The 15,371-nt window shown below is 36.8% G+C and overlaps 1 protein-coding gene across 3 annotated transcripts in view; it reads right to left on the reverse strand.

Moving 5' to 3' along the window:
* magi3a (membrane associated guanylate kinase, WW and PDZ domain containing 3a) overlaps positions 1-15,371 on the reverse strand; it is a 118,217-nt gene that overhangs the window by 8,620 nt on the left and 94,226 nt on the right. For 2 of the 3 annotated variants that reach the window (XM_026243837.1, XM_026243840.1), the window contains exons 8-15: positions 14,760-14,884; positions 9,998-10,189; positions 6,364-6,933; positions 3,239-3,270; positions 2,171-2,360; positions 1,977-2,071; positions 1,701-1,893; positions 350-541 (exon numbers count right to left, since the gene is read on the reverse strand). In XM_026243837.1, the coding sequence (XP_026099622.1) occupies positions 350-541; positions 1,701-1,893; positions 1,977-2,071; positions 2,171-2,360; positions 3,239-3,270; positions 6,364-6,933; positions 9,998-10,189; positions 14,760-14,884 (1,589 nt within the window). The remainder of the gene's footprint in view (positions 1-349; positions 542-1,700; positions 1,894-1,976; positions 2,072-2,170; positions 2,361-3,238; positions 3,271-6,363; positions 6,934-9,997; positions 10,190-14,759; positions 14,885-15,371) is intronic. The other variant, XM_026243838.1, reaches the window with a different exon arrangement.

Genomic DNA, 15,371 nt, shown 5'->3' on the forward strand with positions numbered 1-15,371 from the left:
GAGAGTTAATGGTTATAGCCATTATATCTGAATAATGCTTTTTGTTACAGCTCTGGGTTTATTACTGTAATATTTCACAGCTAAGCTAGCTTTGATTGTATTATTGTAATTGCATTGTACAGTATGTTGCCCCTTCAAGCGACTGGATGAAAGAAGGAATTTAGATTTCAGCCACATTTTCAACAACATTATGAGTCTGTGGTTGTAATGCAGAAGAACAAGGTGTGCTTTCGGAAGCTGACAGAAAAGTAGCAAAAACCTTGAAAATGATGGTGGGGTGAGCTGAAGAGACACATAGAGACACACAAGAAGAGACCAATGGAAAAAAGCTTTGAAAGTCATTTCTAACCGCCAGGAGGAGGCTTGTTTTTGGAGGTGAGGATGACGAATCCGAAGCCCTCGTTGTCCTTGCGCTGAAGAGTCACGTCATAGGGCTGAGGGTGGCTGTGGCCGGACACCTCGATGTGGGGCGGTTTGGGTGAGCCGTTGACCAGCACTGGAACATGTGGGGCCTGAGGTTGACCATCATCTTCCTCTCTTTCTGCTTAAGCATATGCAATATTCAGTGTTTAAATGAACAAAGATTTGACAAAAATACTGTACAGTGTTATTTTTGTACTAATTATATACATGACAAAAGCACAAAATGATTTCAAGACTTAAAAACAGAACATTTTTAACTTAGATTGAAGTTGAAGTACTAAAATACATATATATATATATATATATATATATATATATATATATATATATATATATATATATATATATATACACACACATTATATATATATTTTTTATACATTCTATTAATTTATATTTATCAAATTTACATATATATATTTTTTATATATATATATATATATATATATATATATATATATATATATATATATACATTTTTTTCTGCTTTATATTTTCTAAATTATATTTGATACATTTATAAAATAGCTTTATCAATTCTATAATTATAACTTAATTCTCCAAATCACAATGGGATTGTTTATGTATCGGTGAGGTGCGGATCATTTTTATTGTTCTGGCAGTTACTTGAAGTGTTTGGTTATTAGCAAGTAATACTGTTTTATATGTACAATAATAATCATCAAAGCCAAATTTCGCTTTACTAGTGCTAATTTTAGACATCCACCTATTGACATTTTTTTTTTAATAGTTTGCCCGATTCCATCTGGGTCTGATGATTCATGAAAAAACAATTGGCAGAAACTCTACCAATGCTCAACATGAAGTAAAACAAATGGAGAAAATCCCAGTGTGCTTTAACAAAAACTGAAAGAGAACATTATGTTGAAAAAGTGTTGAAAAAACTGCTATGAGGCATAAAGCCAAATTTCATAATGGCTTCATAATTGAAGTTTTTTTTTAAATTACCCAGTGTGTGTCTCGAGGCGTCTTGCTTTTATAGTTACTCAGTGCATTGAGTCATTGCTTTGTTAACACATAAACAGTCTTCTGCTTTGACTGAAAACAGTGGTCATTAAATTTTGATTTTGTGGTTATTATTTTATAGCTCAACTCGGCCCTTTACTAAGAACTAATGGAGCAAAACGCTCACTTCTCACAGGGAGGACATCAATGTCAGATACGACTGAAACCTCTGGAGGATGTCTACAGCTGTAAAAACGTAAATGGCAAGCATGCAGTCATCACATACTGATACACAGCAGCAGGGTACGAACCTGGATAGGTTTGCTTTCTGCGCACAGTCAACATCACTTGCCCATTGCGGGCAGCATTAGTCATGAGCTCCAGAACTTGTTTGTGAGATTTGCCTTTGACGGGAACGCCATCAATACAGATGAGCTCATCTCCGGCCCGCAGACGGCCGTCCTTTTCTGCGGCACCCAGAGGAACAATGGCACCAATGTACACCTAAAGAGAGATGACATGGTTAAAGTTTACATCATTTTCCATTGTGACAGTATAGTGACAAATCAAAGCATGTCAACTCTTACTGGCTGATCTGGTCCTTCTCCACCCAGCACTCTGAACCCAAATCCAGTCTCCTGGTTCCTCCTGATAAACACGTCCAGTTCTTTAGTGTTGGCAGCTGGAAAAACCCCCCAGTAAAATGAATCGTCAGCAATACATATTTTGGTGTAAATGGCAAAACTGTTTCACATGTCCACTACCGGCTCTATAGACTCACGTTTGCTGTCCAGCATGGCTTTAGACTTGAGGTAGAGCTCAGACGGGTCCAGTTTTGGGGAGTTGGAGCGGATGGCATGAGGAGGGAAGGGGAGGGTCTGGGGCCCAGGCTCAGCTGGACTGGGAGTCTCAGTACTGACGGAACTGGAGGCAATGTCCTGTTTCTGGGCACTGGGAATAGCTGGAGTGATCTAAACCAACAGATGGATAGACAGAGCAACAAACATTACCAAATATTCATCAACATTACAGCACTTCAATGAATAACACTATCCCAAGTACTATGCCAAACATGGGGACGTCTCTCAATATGAAAGAGAAGGTTCATCATTTACTCCTCATCCTAATGCCAATCCAAACCTATATGCATTTCTTTCTTCAGCATGAACACAAGCGAATGTTGACAACTAATGAGTTTTATTTACCATTGGCTTCCATTGTATTTTAGTCCATTCAATGAAAGTCAATGGGAACCAAAATGGTTCAGTTTAAAACATCTTCTTTTATGTAAGTCATACAGGTTTGGAATGACGGGGATGAATTTTGGGTTAATTATCTTTTTAAATAGTCCATCAAGTCAAATGTCTTTTTTACTATTTATTAAAAACATTACATATAGATTAAAAGATCTGCTTAGTCATGTTCTAATCAAGCAGAAATGTCATTATTTTTTGATGCAGTCACTCAAAGAGTGTCCTTATGACTGAATACAATGCTATACAAGCTGCTTTGAGAGATAATTAGAGGACGTATGAGAAACACTTGTGAGAGAAGCCCAATAGGAAGTGCTCCTGAGGGACCTGTTGACTCAGCAGTGATGTTCGCTGCAGAAACTCGTGTTTGCCTTCAAGTGATTCACCACATCCTGCTCTTAAAATAACATTATAGCGTTTGGCACTTGCTCCGTGAATAATGTACGACTGCAAGGAATGTGCTTCGCTGAAGAACCCAGAATGAGGCTGATAAATAATTCATCCTGTTTCATCTTCATCTCATCAAAATTCCCTGGTGTGTCTAAATTAAATCCCCAAAATTGAGTAATTAAAAGACATTTAGCGGTCTAACTTACAGGTTTCAGAGACTTCACGGGAGATGTCTGACCTGCAGGCACAAACAGATATAAAGAGGGAAATGAAAATTAGCAAGTATAGTACTGTACGTTCCAAGACTATATAATTAGACAGATTCATTTATTGCAGGAGAAATGCAATTCATCAGTTCATTTAGGAAATGTAAAATCTTTAAAAGTGTAGTGTGCCAGTTTTCCATCATTAAAGACATCAAATGAAACTAGCATTTCAAAAAAGATTACAGAAAAACGCAGGCTAGTCCATCATTGGTCAGATAAACAGATAGCCACGCCCCAAACTCATGGCATTGGCTGAGGCAAAGTTGGGATAAAACAAATAGAATGTTTAAAATGACAGAAATCAACCTATAAATGGCTTTCTATAAACATCGTACAAGCTGGAGAAAGTATTTTAGAATTAATTGTTTTTCTGCACACTTCACTTTTAATACCAATATTAAGAGCTTTGCTAAATTTTAATCCAGTCAGCATCTGTCTCAATGAGAAATAAACTACTGTTCCAAAGTTTGGGGTCAGTATGTTTTGTTCTCGACAGAAATTAAGAATTATTTTATAGCAAGAATCCATTAAACTGATCAAAAGCAACCAATAAATATTCAAAATGTTAAGAAAGTGCTGTAAACCTGAACGTCTATTCAGATCCTCAAAAAAGTATGTTTCCACACATAAATGTACAGCACCATTGTTTTCAGCAATGATAATAATAAGAATTATTCCAGCAGATTAGAATGATTTCTGAAGAATAAAATGCATTTTTTATATTAAAACTTCATATAAAGTACTTTATTTTATCAAATAATTAAAGCCTTGGTGAGCATAAGAGACTTCTTTTAAAAACATAATAAAAAAAAAACGTACATGCCTCAAACTTTTGAAGCAAAAAAAAAAAAAAAAAAAAAAACAACAACAACAAAAAAAACATTCAAATCAAATTTGTTCAATCCTGAAGCTGATTTTCAGTCTAGTAGTATATATAATTAATACAGTGAAAGACCTTTATAAAAATCAACACTAGCCACTGAGGGGCAGTGTACTCCACAATGCATTTACATATACTGGAGAAATAAATGAGAAGACATCATATATACACAATAGAGCATGATGATCTGTGGCAGGCATGTTGATGTACAGTATATGTGTGTGCATGATGAAGCCTGAATGTTAACTGATACGATTAACTGATTAACTGAATGATACCTATGTAGAACATCCACATCTGTGGTACGCTGCTCTTTGTGCAGATTCTGAGCATATAATCGTGTTTGTATAAGTCAGAGAAGAAAAGCTTGCTTATGAATTCGCTTGACCTTTTGTAGCCACAATCCGCTGTCTGCGCTGTGACAGCCGAAACTTGGATGTCAGTAAGTGAACACAGAACCTGATATTTTCACTTGGGCTCCAGACAAACCACAGACTAGATGCAATATAGATCTGTGTGTATAGCTGCTATGCGCCCGCTGCTGTGCATGCAAATACAGGATTCAGTTCAATTAAAACATTGTTGGGGTTTTTTTCTACGAGTTCAGGAGAAACTTTGATAAAGTGTCCACAAACCACAGCAGCACAAACTGAAGTTGGAGAGACTTTGTACTCAAATGAAGAGGAGTAATTAAGAATGACGTCACTTTATTTCAATTACTTTGCAAATGAACTTTAATCACCCCAGTAACCTGCAGTACTGAGATTGTGCAATCCATTTTCGGTGTAAGCATGAACGTTTTTTCCTTCAGGCGTTAATGGTATTATAGTGATATACGATGATCAGTCTGACTAAAATGTGAGAATCTTTTATCTGAAAACACAAGTGTATATCTCTTTGAGCTCTCACCCTCCTTGCTATGTCTCTCGCTTTATTCTTCTCCACACATTTTCAGCTTACATAAATCATTTTAATCACAACTTTATCTCTCGGAGTTCTTCTTTAAAGGGATAGTTCACCAAAAATGAATTAAATGAAGAGTAAGTTTGGTTTTAGTTATTTTAAGTTGGTTTTAGTTATTTTTTTGTTATATAAATTGGGGATAAACTTTAATAAGCTTTAACGAAAATTTTAATTGTTGCCTTTGCAACTAACTGAAATAAAATTCAAACACTACAATTATTCAGATGTGACTCCCGACCACAAAACCAGTCATAAGTTGCATAGGAATAGTGGAAGCAATAGCAAACAATACATTGTATGGGTCAAAATGATTGATTTTTCTTTTATGCCAAAAATCATTAGGATATTAAGTAAAGATCATATTCCATTAAGATATTTTTTACATGTCCTACCATAAATATATCAAAACTTCATTTTTGATTAGTAATATGCATTGCTAAGGACTTAATTTGGACAACTTTAAAGGCAATTTTCTCAATATTTTGATTTTTTGCAACCTCAAATTCCACAATTTTCAAATAGTTGTATCTCAAATATTGTCCTATCCTAACAAACATCAATGGAAAGATGATCGAAAACATGACCCTTATATTTGTGGTCCAGGGTCACAAATGGAAATAAAAAAATAAACTAACCCTAAAAAAAAAATCTGCTATAATGTATGATGTGCTACTTGCCATTTATATTAATATTAATTTTTAAGTATTTCTATTCAACATTATTTTTATTTCAGTTTAGTTGTAGTCATTTCAGCTTAATATATTTCAGTTAGTTTCCCAAGCAACATTTCAATTTTTTATTTACCTTATCAAAGATTATGCATAATTTATATAATAAAACAACTAAAACCAAAACAAAAATGAAAATGTAAATATAAATCTAAAAAAAAAAATGATGAAAAAAAAAACAAACATCCGTAGTCATGTCAACATACAAAGCTGTCACACTATGGACGTCCCGAGTTCGAATCCCAACTCAAGGGACTTTCACAAGCCTGCCTCACTCTCTCTGCCACTTCACTTCCTATCATAATAAAAGGCAAAATGCCAAAATAAATCTTTAAAAATAAAAAATAATACTAAAACAACACTGCAAAATAATGAAAGAATATTAGTTTTTGGATGAACTATCCCTTTAACTGTCACTAGAGCCCTGCAATGGGATGCAGTCAAAGTAAATAGGAGGTAACTGGACCCCAGGTCTGACTCTCTCCATCACTCACCTCCTCTGAGCACCAGGACGTTGACCTCGCTGCCCATGGGCAGGTCTTTGAGGATGTCCACCACCTGCGCATGGGTGAGGGTTTGTACGTTCTGCCTGTTAATTTCCTTTATCACGTCCCCCTTCAGCAGACCTCGGCACCACTGCGCGTCCAGAATCATCTTCACCTTCTGTCCCAGTGGACAGTCTGCGATGGCGAAGCCGAATCCGCTCGGCCCCTTTACCAGAGGCACGCTGACCAGCTCGGGCTGCAGCAGGGTGGTCTCTCCCGCCTCTGGGTAGCGTCCGTTGGGCATTGCTGCAGCTGGATGTCTGCCATCGGTGGTCATGTAATGGAGGTCCTGCACGGAGGGGGTCCCGTCTAAATGAATGGGCTGCCCGTCCATTCCTGGTAAAGCAGTTATGTCTCCCGTGCCCTCTTCGCTGGAGTTGGTGTCCTCTGGCAGCGGGTATCCACGACACAGGACCATATCCACATACTGATTCACAGGAATGGACTGGAACATCTGGACCACATCTGCATGGGTCTTACCCAGCACGCATGTGCCATTTATGTCCACTATAACATCACCTAAACGAGAGACAAAGAAGAAGTATGAATGAAGCAGCTGTTCCAAACCCTACTAGACAGCATGGTTAGGAAAAGTTATAATGCCTTGAAAAATATCTTGTTTTGGCCATCATCACATCATGTGCCCAATTTAAAAAAAATACATTTATTTAGTACTGACAAATTGTTCAATCTGATTAAAGTCCAGAACTTTAACTTCAGATTCAAGATTTAACATTAGCTTCAATGGGAAGTCGTGGCCTAGTGGTTAAAGAGTTTGACTCCTAACCCTAGGGTTGTGGGTTTGATTCTCAGGCTGGCAATACCATGACTTAGGTGCCCTTGAGCAAGGCACTGAACCCCCAACTGCTCCCCGGGCGCCGCAGCATAAATTCCCACTGCTCCAGGTGTGTGTGTGTGTACTTTGGATGGGTTAAATGCAGAGCACAAATTCTCAGTATGGGTCACCATACTTGGCTGTATGTCACTTTCACTTTTGCACTCTCAGACTGTTTCAAACAGTTGGATACCTTGTTATGACCAAAATGGCCAAAGGCAGCGTTGAATTTATCCTTCACACATAAGGCATTCCCAGAATACAATGTGACAAGCTCATTGAAAATTACATTTATTCAGTACTGAAATATTCTTAATAAAAACCAAGTGCTTTGCATTTTTTTGTTATGTTATTTTATTATTATTCATATACTATTCATATAATATTTTAAAATAACTTTTCTTCTAATACTTCCACTTTTCATTAGAATTAATATCAGTTTTATTAATTTTAAGCATTTAAATTGCTTACATTTTAGTTTGTTGCTACAGGCCCCAAAACAACACCTTTTTTGCACTTTTTTGTTTCTTACGGTATGCATTCCTGATGCAAAGTCTGTTTCAAACAGTAAAACAGCTATTTCTGGACAAAATATAAGGCAAAATTGTACCCATTTATACATCACTTCCACAATACATTTACATTAACAATTTTTTGTTTCCAGTACCCAAAAGTATCAACAAAAAAAGTTTATAGTTCTAATTAAATAACAATTACATCCAATATCTGTGTGTCATGCAGTTTGTTTAAGTTATGCAACATTTGTATTTTTGAAGACTGCTGTTTGTGTGGGACGCGAGTGACCATTATAATTGTGGTCTTTATAAAGCCTTTTTAAATTAGTCTCTAATAAGACTCAGTTTTAGTAAGCATAGTGTCTTTGAAGCTATCTGACTGTATATAAAGACAACAGGCAGCAAGACAAACTCTGTCAGATCTGGAACATGGCCATTTTGTCAATTTGAGCACAAATACAAATCCTGCCAGTGTGTTTAAACTGTTCATTTTGATTCCAGCATCGAGAGCTGTCTTGGCTCCTTCTGTTCTGTTCATGGGGAGTGTGTATGAGTATGATATAAAGTGATAAAGAGGCAGTGCCCATGTAACCATTACTCCAGCTAAAGTCAATGATCCGCTCGGTTGGTGTAGTCTATCTAATGGGAAGTGTGTCTATTGATCAATGCAGAGGACGTTGGGGGATTCCTGCATCCTTTTCTACTCCTGACCAATCAATGGCATCCTTCCAGGTTTGCTTCACTTCTTGAAAGTCACCGTTCTGCTAAAAGACATCCAGCTGCTTATACAGTAATACTGGCACGGCACACACAACCTGTCAAAGTGCTGCAAGCATCAATATTTCATTCAGAAGATCTAGTAACTGGGCCAGGTCTACTGCTAGACATGAGGTTTAAGTATGAGTTTAGATATTCTGTTAACAAAACATAAAAATCACAAGCACTGACTGAAATCATCAGTTCCAATTTGTTTGCCTGACTTTAGTCTAGGTTCAGTAAGACTTATTAAATTTGTTTTTGGAAATAAATAAATGCCTTCAATCAGCAAGGATGCATTATATTAATCAAAAGTGACAATAAAGACATTTATAATAAAACAAAAAGATTTCCATTTCAAACCAATGCTGTTATTCAGAATTTTTTATTACTCAAGGAGTGTTAAAAAAAATCACTATATATCTCAGTTTCCACAAAAAATATTAAACCGCACAAATGTTTTCAAAACTGATAATAATCAGAAATGTTTTCTAGAAGCAGAATGATTTCTGAAGGATCAAGTGATGCTTAAGACTATAGTAATGGCTGCTGAAATTACTGTTTTTATTTTATTTATGATTAAACAAATGCAGCTTATCGAAATTTTGCCCATGCCTATCTATTATTGTCATTTCAACTTCTTCAATTAGTCCTGCCCCCATAAAAATGAAACAAACTACTGCTGGCTGTTTCCATGTCCATCAGTTAGTATTTTCCTATCTAAGTGAGCTATTCTTGGCCAGAATAATCATAAATGAGGACAAGATTTTATGCTGCAACAAGTCTTCAACACAAATACCAAATTAACAAAAACAAAGAGTGAGAATCCACAATTACGATTAATATTTTGCCAGGTCTAAAAGAGACTCATAAACAGCCCTCTACGGCTTTTTTCATAGCTTGTTGACCAAACAAAAGAATTTGCATAAAGAAATAGGATGCAGATGAATCTGCCCTTCAGCATGCCTCTTTGAGCCAGCTGAAGCATGTTTATTGCACCGCGCTCAAATCCAGAATTAAATGTATATCTTGGTTAAACTGTTTTACACTTCTATGTACAGACTGCTGTCTCCAGGGAGTTGAAGTATACAGGCAGTTGTTTCTTCACATTGTAATGGAGGGTAGTGAGTGTTAATGTAAGCGCTGCAATTATCGCCAAATGCATTTCTGCAGGAAAGCCAGCTCCCCTGATGCTCACCCACTGATTCTGGTTTATTTTATCGCTGTCTACGCGATCCCGCTGTGGGCACTTTCACAGGATTATTTATTTGGAATCTAGTAACCCGGCAATGCTCCAAGAAATGGATGTGGCATCCAGCAATGCGCCACATATGGTACCATTCGAGACTGCAGCGATAAACACCAATGATTCAGGGTGTTACTGTGCATAATGATACTTGATGATGGCCTATCATCATTCATAAAATAAGCAACAAGTTGCCTGAGAACTTAATGAACATAAGCCGAGTGGATTTACCCGAAGCGATTTTGTTATCGTGTGCAGCGGGTCCATCTCTCAGGACGTTCTTCACTTGAAGGAATTCATCTGGTCGGTCTCCACCGATGATGGTGAAACCAAAGCCCTGAGGGCTCTTCTTCAGAGTTGTGCGCAAGATAGCACCCTGCAGCTGAGATGGGTCCCGTGTGAATCCCCTTAAACCAGTTTCATCTAAAAGAGGAAATATAGAGAGTGTCTGTGAGACTAACCATTTAAAGCTTGTTTACAAAGCAAGACAAAGAGTGTGTACTTCTAAATGAGCTGTTCGTATAGAAATCTCTACAGTTTGTCAAAATGAGCGAAGTTTCCTTTTGAAGTCAGCATGAAACAGAAGTTGTGATAGTCTTTTCTTCCCTACTGTGACATATATGCGGTGAAATGAGGCAAAAATAGGGTGGGACTTAATTAGGCCCGTGGGGAATTGATTGGATCGTTGTCGTTTGCTATCACTTGACATGATGTCCTGTCCTCGTGCAGGTAAATATGCCATTAGCGAAAAGATTTCATTGCAAGGGAATAGGTGCAGTTACTTTGATTTAAGTTTATGAGGGCATATGAATAACAAAAACAGTGATGTGCACTGATAAATTATTTATGCTAAACACCAATATATTCCATAAAAAAACAGTTTTTGCAGTGCTTCTTACTGTACTACTGAACAATCAAAAAACAGGCTGTGAGAGAAACCGAGTACCGCGGCACAGAGAGAACTAGAGGACAGGAGGGTGGTCTGGACTCCATTAGTCATTTGCATTGAATAATGCAACAGAGAGAGCAATAGAGAGAGTAAAAGATACATTACTAAATGGGATTGTTCTGTATATATCCGCATACACTTCAATTAATTATTGCAGTCCATTCATTACTCTCTTCCTCAATTACTCCCAAACCATTTCCCCTCACAGCAGCACATTCAGAAGTGCTCTGGTTAGGAACTCCTAATTAATAACCACTAAGAAACTGCTCAAGCAACATTTGGCGATGTTTTCATCTGATAAAATGTCCTTGGATGGGCTGATAATCATCCCTTTTTTAAAAAAACAATTTGTGGAGTCAGTGAGCACATGCAAATTTGTCAAATGTATAAATTATGTTGCCATGGTGACCCTTCCAAGATAGACTACTATAAATAAACTTTAAACACTGACATAAACATGATGTTTAAGGATGCTGCAAAATGAGTAAAAATGTATTTTGTAGTATTTTGTGGTCATTTTTACGACCTAAAACCGTTTTTAAAATGTTATTACTTAAATGCTTATTCTTGAAAGGTCATTTTATAATGTCAACAATCCTAGATATTTTATAGGGAAATCTAAGTGTACGCTTTTACATTTTAATAATTGTTGTTTGTCAATTGTCAATACAATCCTTTTTATTTTTTGGATAGAAGTGGGTTATGCTCACTAAAGGCTTATTTTGTAAAAAAAAAATACACTATTATAGTAATATTCTGAAATATGATTACAATTGAAATAACTTTCTATGTGAATAGATTTTAAAATATTATTTATTCCTGTGATGTCAAAGCTGAAATTTTAGCATCCATCCTCAGTCTTCAGTGTCACATGATCCTTCAGAAATCATTCAAATATGCTGCTTGAGAAACTTTTTTGTTTTGTTATCATCGATGTTGAAAACAATTCGAACAGTGGAACAGAAAGTTCAAAAGAACAGCATTTAATTGAAACGGTCACTTTTGATAAATTTAAGACATCACTGCTTTATACAAATATTAATCTCTTTCAAAGCAAAAACCTTAATGACCCCAAACCTTTGAATGGCACTTTATAAAACAATAACTAACAATACATAAATAAATAAAAAAGTATTAAAATGGTAGCACGATAGTTTTGAAATGATGCACAATAGTTACTTAACCAATGATGATGCTTTCCAATTCTTGAGAGGAATATTGCACATTTCCGAACTCCATTCTACAATTACAGGATATTACAAACACCCCTGGAGGACTGTGGAAATGAGGTGTAGAAAGTATCCATTAAATAAAAGAGCCAGTTTCATACTGCTCAACAAGCTATGTGAGGCGTAACAGCACTGAGCACTTACATCAGATAATCACACAGAGTTATGAAACAATAGAGACCGCAAGTAGCACTTTACACTTTCACCTGTTTGATGAATAATAATACAGCGAAAAGGATGGCTGCATTTTCAGTCTTTCGAAACTCTGCATAAGCTAAGTGTGTTTCATTTTTTTACAAATGGTTTGAGTGTCTGAATATATGCTTCTTCCAGTTTTCTTAATTCTCTCATCCTTTACTCACTTTTATGTCATTCCGAATGAATTTTGGGTGAACTATCCCTTTAAGAAGAAGGTGTTCAAAACTGACTCTGAATCAGTTCTAAACGGCAGATCATACACTAATTACAGACATTTGTAACCCAGCCAGCGGGTTTATTTTTTTCTTGTCTCATTTGAGAGTGCCAGCAGCATCAGATGAGGCAACATCAATCTCATTAGGAGAGCAGGGATTTGCATAACAGCCACATTGAGGAGTTGGACTGGCCCAATGAAACGGATTATGGTGATTGTAATAAGCATGGCACACATTTGAACTGTGGGCCACAAGTGCATGTGAATTGGTTGTTGGACACAGGTACAAACATACCCATCCTTGCATATTATTAGATTTATCACTCCTGTTTTCACATTCAGCTGGTGTGGGAATTCTGGGAAAAGTTGATGTTTACGTTTATCTTATTATGCATCTTATGTATAAAGGGCCACTGTTTCTCTCATAGGGCGAGCGGATTATGAAATGTCAGAGTATAAATAAAGATGTAGTATGAGTGCTGTATACATACATATATGTGAGTATGTAGAAAATGACCTAAATGCACAAGTGGCAAGAGCTAAAATAGTTTTATAATTGCTTGAGTATATGAATAAAACAAATCAAATGCATGGATTTTGTCATTCCTATCATGATTGTTAGTAGAATTGTATAGTTATGGTTCTAATTTCGGATTATTCTCTGCAAACACTGCATGACTGCATTATATTTTTGTCCCTCCTCTCTGTCCTGTTCTCAGCTAGGCATCACCATCCTCTCATTAAAGTGTCTTGGCCAGCTAACAGAGCATAGCGTGGGGGGGCTGCGTGCGCTTTCTCTAATGAGACAGAACAGCGGTCCACTGCCAGCCTTCCAGAGGGGATAGGAGGACAAAATCAACGCTCAGAGGACATAGGAACACACAGGAGACAGTGACGCTCAGGGAGGCCAAACAACAAATAGCCTGGTGTAACCTTGAACAGCCTAAATCCAAACTCAGTCATGTGTTTTCCAGCCAAACTCTATAATTCAATGCAATCATTCAACAGGAGAGAATTGCTGGGTATTGAGCCAGGCAGTGTGAAGGTTAACCAGCATCAATCACTAATGGCTACTAATAAAACTGCTAAAAATATGAAATTTCAAATTTGGACAAGCAGAATTATTAGAAAGAAACCTCATCCATTAAATGATGATAATAATCTATATATCTATGCATCTCTCTATAGGACAGTCAGAATGCAGATTGGGACAAAACACGTGTTTGTATACACCAGGTGTAAACTCGTGCTCTGAAACCTGAGATGTAAGCAAACACCTACTGAAAACAAGAAAAAAGCTCAGAGAAAAAACGCAAATGAAAGAGACCGAGCTACTGCTGAATGTCACATTAGAAGACAGAACAAGGATGTTTAATCTTAAGTCAATAGTGAAACACCAGCTACGAAGTGGAACGCGTGCATAAAAATACAAAAGCTGGCGCAGGTGAGCGTAACTGAACAAGTACACGGTCACACATAAATACACACACAGATGGTAAAACACACACATGCTAGCTGACAGAATCGCTGCATAGGACGAAAGGAGCTCTGAGCCTCTGGGATTATTAGAGATCGTGTTAACCACAGATGTTGATTATGTTCTTCTGATTGAAATGATCTGCCGCTGCTTAAGCAAACACCTGAGCAGCTCGTGCATCTCTTATTTTCGAAGCTCGGTTCTCACTTAAACCATGTCTGAACCAGGGGTGGCATGATAAAGCATCAAGAAATAAATCATATCTGTTCCATGCTAATCTGAGTTTATGTCTCAGCAAATTACGACCTGGCAAGATATTCTAACGTTTGGTTGGTTTCAATGACTGGCTCTGCATCGCTGAAATCACACTGGTGCAAAATCATGTGGTTCCTTCACTTTTCGAGTGAGGACAGAATAATTACGTGACAATGTCATTGAAAACAGTTGCTCTTGTTACTTCCTGATCTCTGTGGCAATTATCACTCCCTGATCTCATTCTCACTGAATTGTTTCCTATCACCATTGCCAAAAAAAAAAAAAAAAAAAAAAAAAAACTGCCTTAGGTGTTCAGGTTGGACTGCTTTGATGGGTTTGATGGGGTTGTATGTTAATATATTTTGGTCAGGCAACTAAAAACCTAAAGTCCTTTTGAAAATGCATCAAATTGATCAAAAGTGACAATACATTAACATTGTTACAAACAAAAAAATATATATTGCAAGCAAAAGCTTAAATATATATATATATTAAATAGTTTTCACAAAAATATTAAGCAACAAACAGTTTACTTCCGACGGATCATTTGACACTGAAGACTGGAGTAATGACTGCTGATCACAGGAATAAAACTTTTAAATAAATTATAATAAATAAAAACTGAGGTACTAGGAAATGGGGAATTACTCAGAAAAAATGTAGAGATTTACTTAAGGGCGTTGGTACTGCTCCTGCGGCTGCTGCTATTGGCTGATTGGTTGGAGACGCGTCCTGGCTGAGTTTCTTCTTGGCTTCCTGCACTGGATTCTCAAACTGAGTCTTCTGGTTGATGTGGCTGAAGGAAAGAGTGAGACAGTCAGTGCAAAAGACCAGAGAGGGCAGATACAATGACGTACACACTTGAACAAACACTCAGAGTAGAGAACATTAGCGATGCTTATCTGTTTATGCAAACGTAGTCTTTGTAAAAGACAAAACCGAAGAGAGAAAAAAGGTAAGGAACTGTGTTCTCTTCTTGTTTGTCGTCTGCTAACCAGGCAGTCACATTTTTCTTTACCACAGACATTTGGTAAATGAACAAAAAAAATAAACAACATACTGAGACAGAAACTCGGGAAAATGACATGAACTGGTTTGACTCAGGAAGCACACATCCCTTTCAACTACGAAACTTTGAGAAGACTAGATCGAAGACATTGAACACTGGAAAAGTATTTTAGAAGTATCAATAAAATCAATGTCAATTTCAGAGAGTATCTCTTAAAGTATATTTTTCTTAACTTATTTACAATATTTTGTTAGTTTTAAAATAAACCTCACTA

This window comes from Carassius auratus, unplaced genomic scaffold (assembly GCF_003368295.1).
Source record: "Carassius auratus strain Wakin unplaced genomic scaffold, ASM336829v1 scaf_tig00004557, whole genome shotgun sequence".
Lineage (NCBI taxonomy): Eukaryota > Metazoa > Chordata > Actinopteri > Cypriniformes > Cyprinidae > Carassius > Carassius auratus.